General features: G+C 41.1%; 1 protein-coding gene across 1 annotated transcript in view; it reads right to left on the bottom strand.

Annotated features, from left to right (window-relative positions):
* Positions 1-212: 212 nt before the first annotated feature.
* Positions 213-9104, bottom strand: part of LOC126416424 (exosome complex component MTR3-like) — a 31647-nt gene continuing 22755 nt past the window's right edge. The window contains exon 4 of the mRNA XM_050084144.1: positions 213-912. Within this exon, the coding sequence (XP_049940101.1) occupies positions 592-912 (321 nt within the window). The 3' untranslated portion in view covers positions 213-591. The remainder of the gene's footprint in view (positions 913-9104) is intronic.

The following is a 9104-nucleotide window of genomic DNA, read 5'->3' as shown; positions in this document are numbered from 1 at the left end:
AGGATACGATTAGAATAGTTACTGCATGCATAGAGGCATTCAAACAAATTGTTCTTTCTGTGCTCCATACATGACTCGAGCAGGAACAGACTCTAGTAACTTGTACCATGGGATATACCCTCCGCCATGTATCTCACGGTGGTTTGCAGAGTATAGATGTAGATGACAAAGTCTTGAGCAGGAGAAAATATAAAAATAAAGAGAGAAATATAACTGTTTCAAAACTATTTACTGAAACTTAAGTATAATTTTATGATTAGGACATAACTGCAGCAGTTTTATTACTCAATACTGTTAAGTCTTTACTCTTATCATAGTTACAAATTATAAAAAAAATTATTTCAAAATATACATCACACCCTATGTATCCCAATAAAAATATAGCAGTGCACTGTACACTTACAAAATTTGAATAAAATTACAGTAGTCGCAACCAAAAACTATCCACTCTTGCACAAATAATAGTTTTGCCTTCCTTTCCACATAGTTACAATCACTAATTATCTGCTCTGCTTCTACCAATGTTCATGTTTAATGACATCAAGGCAGAAATGAATTAAAGAAGAAGCAACAGTGATCTCCCTTTTTCATTCAACAAACTATTCTGTCAGCACTTGTATTTAACAAAACATCCATTTTCTTCTTTGACATCCTTGCAACATGTTTAACTAAACATTGTTTTGAAAGAGGATACACAGCTTCACACAGTTTCATTAGAATATTAATAGCATCAGTCACACTATCAATGTCCATTATTCCGCTTTGGGTGTATTCTGATATCTGCTGATGTGTTGGTAACAGAGTAGCTGTAACTGTACCATGGTTTAAGTTGGTCCCATCTTGAGGAGTTGTGTTGCATAAATCTTCCTCTTCAGCCGTAGGATCAGTGAACTTCATATCGCCATGAATCCCCTGAAAAGAAATCCATAATGAGTAAATGATGCTATATCAATGTGTAAAAGCTATGCTATAAAAGTTTTACATCACAGTAAAGTGTTTAAACTTTTAAAACAATCTAGTTTACAGCAGCAAATTATCATTATACTTTTCTTGAAGCACATGAGAAATTTTGTTTGCACAATAAACAGCAGAGAGTAATGATCTGGGGTCCAAACACCAAGCACTTAAGCAGCTAAGAAATATGTCAATTGTACTTGCCGCTATTTACTTGAAGCAAAGTGTAATGGGAGGACTACTGGGAATATATTTCATGACTAAGAAGCATGGGACTTGATCATCATCGTCATCATCATCAATAGTTCCAAACCAACAGATACTGCTTAATTAAAGTTTCTTTAAATTTACAAGGCTGGAGAATTTCTTAGCTGAATAAAACTAGTAATATCTCACCTTGTCGCTAAACTGTATCCCACTTACTCTATTAAGGTTATCAGCTTGTCCTGTATAACGAATGAGTATGTGGAGCAAGGCATGTGAGAGTTCTTTGATACTTCCAGATTCACAATGTGATGGCAGAATGCATTTTCACTAACTAACTTTAAAAAAAAAAAAAAATAGTAGTTTAGATGACACAAGAGAGACTACAAATGAAACAGCGAATCGAACTGCATGAACCATCAAGTATGGTTTTGGCTGCAGTTTGCTCGTTTTGGTGGGAGTGGTCAATGTGTTAATAATACAAGAAAACTGCTTTTGAAACATGGCCTGATCAGTTACCTAGAAGGTTCTGCTCATAAGTGTGCCTTTCAATGCCTTTAAATATTTATTTTCTGGTATGGCATATAATATAATCAAAATAAATAGTTCAGCTCTCCGTATCACCAGATCTAAAACACAGCCAGAAAACCGCTATAAAATAGTTGCACAAGAGTGCACCAAATACACAAGGTAGTGGCAGCTACATTGGTAGATTTGACAATAAGTAGTTGCATGGGTGGAGGATGTGTCAGACAAGGTTAAAAGTCTTCAGCATTACACTTATCAGACTGGAAAAATCAGAGAGAGATTTGAACCACTGGATAAGCTACGATTAGGATGTAATTAGGATAGCAATTGCAGCTGCTGAAGGTGAAATCATTTTGTAAAGATAAAAAGAGCTGACTGACAACAAGGCTATGGAAATGGCCTGAAGAGTAGGTTGTGGCACACCTGGTGATAGGAATATTTTACTAATGCATAAGGACAGGAAAATTTTGCAAAAACGTTAATGTGAAAATGACATGAAACTAGAGCTTTTTAATGAAATAATATGAATCGATGATTTTACCAAATACCGTGAAATATATAATTTTTCTGTAAAAATGGTGAACCATCAAAGGTTCAGGACAATGAGCACAAAGTAATGGGGGATTACCACTTAACAAATAGTGCTGGTTAAAAAGACATTGCCCAGTATGCAACCTAGTTAAAATGATCTCATCGCAAGGAGAGGTGGTCGGCCAAGCAGTTGGGCGAGGTTTAATTCTCTGGCGCTTGTTCCCATGAAGGTACAACCAGTGGTGATGCTAAAGTGACACCACCCGCTCATGATGCCACGATGGTGGACTGTATTGAGGCGGTATAAGATGGACGAAATTGCAAATGCGTAAACGAAACACTAATACCCTAGTTTCGAACGGGCAATGGACTGGCACAAATGGGAGAGGGTGCTCTGATCAGCTCCCCACGAAGTACTGCTGGGCACACGTAACATTGAGGTACTGCGTACAGCGGGTGGCCAGGTAAGACATGTGGGAGGACCAAGCAAGTTTCCTATTGAGCATGAGCCCCAGAAATTTCGCAGTTTCAATGAACAGAAGATCAACAGGCCCACAATGTAAAGATGGCGGAAGAAATCCACTGCACCAACAGAAAGTCACACAAATGGTTTTGTCAATGGTAAAGCAAAAGCTTTGTCAATGCTCCACGAGTAAAGACGATCGAGACAATGCTGAATACACCACTCAAGGAAACAAGTCCAAGGAGAGCTGCAATAGATGGCAAAAATCATCAATGAAAAGGGAGCTGGAGATGCCCACTGTGAGACAGGTCATAACAAGGTTAATCGCAATAGCAAAGAGGACGACACTCAGGATAAAACACTGAAGCACACCGTTTTCCTGAATAAAGTTGTCCAAAAATCTATAAAAGGCCCGCTTAGCTGGGCTAGGCAGTCTGTAACAGGTTACAGATGGCCTAGCACAGCTAAGCGAGCCTTTTATAGATTTTTTAATTTAAGGAAGTGTATAGTTAGGATATGTGCCAATATCCAATTTAATAGACAGTGTTTAGCAGCAAAGGTCATTCCAAATTATGTCTGGTGTTTGTTTCGTAAAAATGCTCATGGCACTGGAAAATACTTAGGAAATATTATGTTATTTTGCCTGCGCAATGAGATTCGTTCCTTGTATATTAAAAAAGCCTGTGTAAATAAGGAGCTATATATGGCTCATCTATGTTTAGCTGGCATGTTAAAGGGACAATAATTCCAATGGGTTTCTGATCACACACTGCGTACCTGGATTCATTTACACAAAATCTCACTGAAAATCAGGATAAAAAGTTGCAGAAGCTTCAAAATTTGAAGCAATGGAGTCCTAATCCTCAAGTCACTGAATGTGATTTTAAATTTTTTTCTAAAGATTTGTAACTTAACCGACATTGTCTTCGATTGGAAAGAGAAACGGTTATTGGATAAGGGTTTATCCTATAACACATCACACAAAATATCGCAGCAGTAACTGGATCGGTTGGTCTCCCACACTGTTTCTGCTTTGGATGGAAAACTGATGACAATGGCTCAGCGTACTGAAGTGGCTGTGGGGGTAAACAAAATAGTAGAGATTTACTCTAACAGCCTCAGTCATCCTAGTGGTAGTTCTCTTATAGGGTCTGAGGAGAATATTACAGCACGTACGATTAATGAAAAGCTCCAGGATAATGGTTCGATTATAGTGCAAGCGGATGAGTCTAAATCGGTCATAGTTATTTCGGAGGAACAGTACGTTGAAAAGGTCAAGCATTTTATTGCTCCTAGACTTCGTGGTGTAATAAAGCTCCATAAGGAAGGTTTGCCTATCTGACCCACTATTAACTGCAGGAATGGCCCAGGTATTCAACTTAAGAAACATTTGGCTGAATATTTGTATAGGAACCTCAAGCATCCGGTAAACTTCAGTATCTCAAATGGAGAGGAATTGATTAGCAAACTTTTAGCCTTAACAGTTCCAAAGGGTACTTCCCTGGTTTCATTTGATGTAAAAAATATGTATGCAAGCATCCCAACCGATCAGCTCCATGAAATAATTAGTGAAAATTTAAAGAAAAATAGTGGCAGACCATTAGAAGAGACAAAAGAGGTATTGCAGCTTCTCAAATTGGTATTAGGTTATAACTATTTTAAACTTGGGGATAGTAGATGCATCCAAAAACAGGGCTTGGCAATGGGATCTCCACTGTCTTATTGCCTTGCCAACATTTTTATGACTTTTTTGAGCGTAATATGATGGTCGACTTAAGCTGGTACTCTGAAAGGATAATTTTTTGGGCTAGATATGTGGATGACGTAATTTTGCTGTATAACAGTTCTTTCCAGGATTGTAATGCTGTCCTAGGTGAACTAAACAAAATACACAAGAGGATCCAATTTACTATGGAACAGAGCATTAATGGCACTCTTCCCTTATTAGATCTATTGGTCAAAATCAGTGGGAACTCGGTTAATTTTGATTTTTTCAGAAAGCTCAACACTTCTGACGTCGCGATACACAGATCGTCTAATCATCCTTTGCAATTCAAAAAGGCCACATTCAGGGCTTTACTACACAGGATGCATACAGTCCCATTATCTCAAGAAGCCAGGGATCGTGAATTTAAAGTAATACAGTTTATTGCCTTTTCGAATGGATACGACGCAGATTTCGTTGGTAAGATTAACAGGGGTGTATTACGGTAGATAAACATGAAACGGTAGATAGACATGAAACATAGCACTGCTCACACCCACTCACTCCCGTAACATTCACTTCCCTACAACCAGCAAACAGCAGATTAGCTATTGGGCGTAAATTTCACAGGATACCTTTCTATGGTAACATTTCAATCAGAATCGGCAAATGCTTAAGTTCCAAGGGAATAAATCCGGCTTTTTATATTCCTAAAAACAATGGACAGAAGTTCAGGCACAAGGAGGCTGGAACATGGAATAGTTTCAAGTTGTTTGAGATATGTAGTATCTATCTCCTGTGATGATTGTGATGCCACACAGGAAGAAGTTTTGAGACCTGCTTTAAGGGGCACATCAGCGACCCAGGCTCAAAATCGGCCCTAGGTGCGTATTTGCGGGAAACGGGTCACCATATCACCAATGCTGGTGTTACACTTGGAAAGTAAGGGCAACACCCTTAATGTTTTGGAAGAGGTTGAAATCTTCAGAGTTCTGAAGAAATCCTCTTGCTCCTCACTTAATGCCTGGACTGATCTGAGGCACAAAGGTCTTCTAGAAAATTTTGATTACTTAGACAGGTAGCCTTACCCCTATAGCTTACTTGTAGTAGGTTCTGTTCAATATATTTTTGTGTGTACTCCGGGCCCTACACATTCAGAACCACCGCATTTATTATTCTTATGGGTTTACCTAACTGCCCATTTTTTTATATTGGCCACCTAGTATGGTGTTACACTTTCTTTCAAAAAATAGACATAAGAAATTGTTTATCAAATGTTCAGCAGCCCCCCACTCTTCACACCTTGTACACGTCATCCGGCCTCTGGCAATTCTTGTACCACTGCGTGAGCGCTTTCCGGGTTTCGGCCAGTCAGTCAGGCTGTGCCCACTGCCGCACTGCTCCTCTCAACTTGCACAGTATGTTCTGAGATGTTTACATGGCCCTAATTCCGCTGTTTGTTCATGCTAATGTTCCGCTCTTCGCCGCTCGTGTTTAGGGGAGTTTCATAAGCATTGTATTTTATTTTTATTTTCTAGGTCATTGTCACTCCCACCATTTAAAATTTTTTTTAAAATTTTAACTACCGCTTTCACCAGATGACAGTATACTGGACGTGAATGGTGGGGAGTGGCTACAGGGCAATGTCCAACGTTACTATGTTATAAATAGTGTATGTGAGTACTTTCTTGTTTCATTCAAAAAACTGGTTATTTAAAAGTTTAATTTACACCTCAGAATTGGGGGATCGAATAGTTTATATGAGCTCTTATTATTTTTTGTACAGATTTCCTGAGGATGCACCGATAAGTGGTGCGAAACCGGTCGCAGATTTAATACAAATCATTCATACTGCCAGTGCAGAATTTTCTTTGAAAAAATGTCTAAGTTTGGCTGTGGTTGCCCACCCTACAAAACAACAAGCTGCAGTAAGTCTGCCCTGATGACACCGAAGGATAGAGGGATGTAAACGGTACAAAGGGAAAAGGTGAAGTGAGGAGGGAAAATGCGGACTGCAACAGCTTGCAGCAGGGTGCCACAGAGATGGTCTGGCTATGAATGTCATCCCTGGTGAGCAGCGTGACTCTCCCATGAGGAGGGGAAGGGGAATGTCAAAGTGGACCAGAAAGAAACGTGAGAGATCAAAGCGGTCACGAGGATGCAATTTTGTTTCCTTGAGGCAGAGAACAACTGGATGCTACAATTTCAAGAGCAGCCATAATTTCTCTTTGTTGGATCTATGGCTGTGAATGTTCCACCGGAGGAGAGTCTGACGAGGAAAGGGGAGGAGGGAAAAAAAGAAGGGGGTGTCACTTTGATAGGTGCTGAGTGCCAGCCTTCGAAGACTCACTGCTACAGGACGCAGATGCTGGAGGGTCCAGCTCCATCAGATCTAAAGAGACATCCGCACTCTCCCTCTGTCGATCTGCAGAGTCCAGGGCAGACAAACGGTTGGGAGTGCACATCAGCAACACAGAGGCCGGCCAGGTGAGGGTATCACGTGGTGACATGATTGAAGAGGATCTCTGAGTTGGCAAAGGAGAAGACCATTTTCCTTTGTTTGATTTCTTGCAGCCTTTGTGGGTAGCAGATGGCAATTCAGATGTTTGTTGGCTGAAGGGACATAAAAAGTCTTCAGTAGAGTACTCCTTCTGTCCTTTCCAGCTGGTTGGTTGTGTAGCAAGTAACTTCACCCCATGAGATGAAAGTTGCTGGCTTGTTGCACAGCTGGAGGAGGAGGAGGAGACAGGGATACTACGAGGCCACTGGGCGATTTTACAACTGCGATGCTGAATTTGAGGTTGCATGTCAGTGTGGCCATGTCCTTCATGGAGCGCGACGTAGCAAGCACAGTACTATAAGTGCCAGATGGTAAAATGCAGGTTTCCCGACTAGCCAATAAGTTGCAAGTGACAGGGTAAGGTAGTTCTTCCTTGACTTGGATTTCCTGGATGACCCGCTCATCGAGATACATAGGACAATCTTGGGAGGAGGGTGCACGGTCGCCACTGCAATTGATACAGCAGAGAGGAGGAGGAGGAGGAGGAGGATGGGGACAATCACCCTCATGAGCATCCCTACTACACGTTACACATTTGGCCCGGTCTCTACAGAACATTCGAGAGTCGTCGTAACAATGACACTGGCAGCAGTGCATCGGGTTCAGAATGTATTGTCAGACTGTGATAATTTCACAGTCTGCTTTGATCTCTGTTGGAAGCACTACTCTATCAAACATGAGAAAAAGAGTGCATGAGGGCACTAAGGATGCATCTATCTTTTTTATCACTCGATGCACTGCAATGACGCCCTGATCAGAGAGGTATGTTTGGATATCTGCCTTGGCCAGACCATCCAGCAGCCTAGTGTAAATAACACCGCGCAAAGAATTCAGTGTTCGATGGGCTTCAACACAAATATGATAGCAACGGTGGAGTGAAGCTGCAAGCAGTTGCTGTGCTTGAGAATCAGAAGTAGCCTCCAAAAGAAAAGTGCCATTGTGTAAACAAAAGCAGGATTTCACAGAACAGCAAATGCATCAATACCTATCTGAATAATAAACGGATTTACTGCAGCGAAGGACTGACCATCTTCAGCATGTGAAACCACAAGGAACTGGGGTAGAGCTGGGAGGGTCTTTGAATTGTTAGCCTCATTCCGGGTAGATTTAGGAGATGTAGACTGTGAAGAAGATGATTAGCTCTTGGCAAAAATATCCCACATGATTGCCAGTGTCTCCGATAGTGCACTCTTTCCAACTGGGGGGCTTCTTCAGAATGGGGGGTGCATCTGACTCAGGTCACACCTCCCGAACACCTGGCAGAGGGACCAAATGACAATTTGAGAAAGTAACAGCTCAGGCAATCACCTCTCCCTGGGCCTGGCCTGTACCATGGGGGTAGGTGCGAACCCTACCTCTCGATCTGGGGCTAGGAATTAGGCGTTACCCAGTCACCTGTTATGCAACAGACACACGAGCCAGACTTCAGGAGCACATAGGAAGGAAGTAAAAAAAGAGAAAACCCAAGTACCAAAGCGGAGGAAAGATAGGAGAAGGGGAACGAAGAAAAAAAAGGGAACAAATTCCAAAAACATCCCAGACATGTTCCCCAAGGGAGGGGAAAAGGAATAGCAAGAGTATAGGGAAAAGATTCTGCAAAGGCTGGAGCCCTGTGGTAGCCAAGCAAAAACTCGCCAAAGAGTGGCACTTCCCCTGGGAGGAATCTTCAGGTGGCAGTTCATTTCCATGTAATAAACTTTGATGTGACAATGAAAATAGCACCAAAACTAGCAAAAATACTACAAAATTTGGCAAAATAAATGCTGAATTTGGTGAAACAAACATTGTCAAATTCTGAAGGAAAGAAAGCGACACTGAAGATTGCAAAAAGATAACACCATGCTGGATAAAAAATCTCTGAATATTTGGAAAGAATGGCAAAAACAAAACTGGCTTTGGCAGAAAATGATGCCAAATTTAGAAAAAATACTAACTAATTTGAAAAAATAGCAATGAATTTGGCAAAAGGTAACACCAAACTTGGCCATAAAATAAAACTATCTTTTCCTGTCCCTACCAGTGTGTGTAAATGCAGGCAATGGAGTGCCTTGAGGAGAGTTCGCCAGCCGTCATCTACAGAGACAATAGTATTGTAATTTAGAATGGGGGTCTCAATAGTACCAGAGTAAGCAGTTCGCTTTCTACAGGTGCCAGAGTGT

The sequence above is a fragment of the Schistocerca serialis genome, chromosome 8 (genome assembly GCF_023864345.2).
Source record: "Schistocerca serialis cubense isolate TAMUIC-IGC-003099 chromosome 8, iqSchSeri2.2, whole genome shotgun sequence".
NCBI lineage: Eukaryota > Metazoa > Arthropoda > Insecta > Orthoptera > Acrididae > Schistocerca > Schistocerca serialis.
This window is presented reverse-complemented; position numbering and strand designations above follow the sequence as displayed.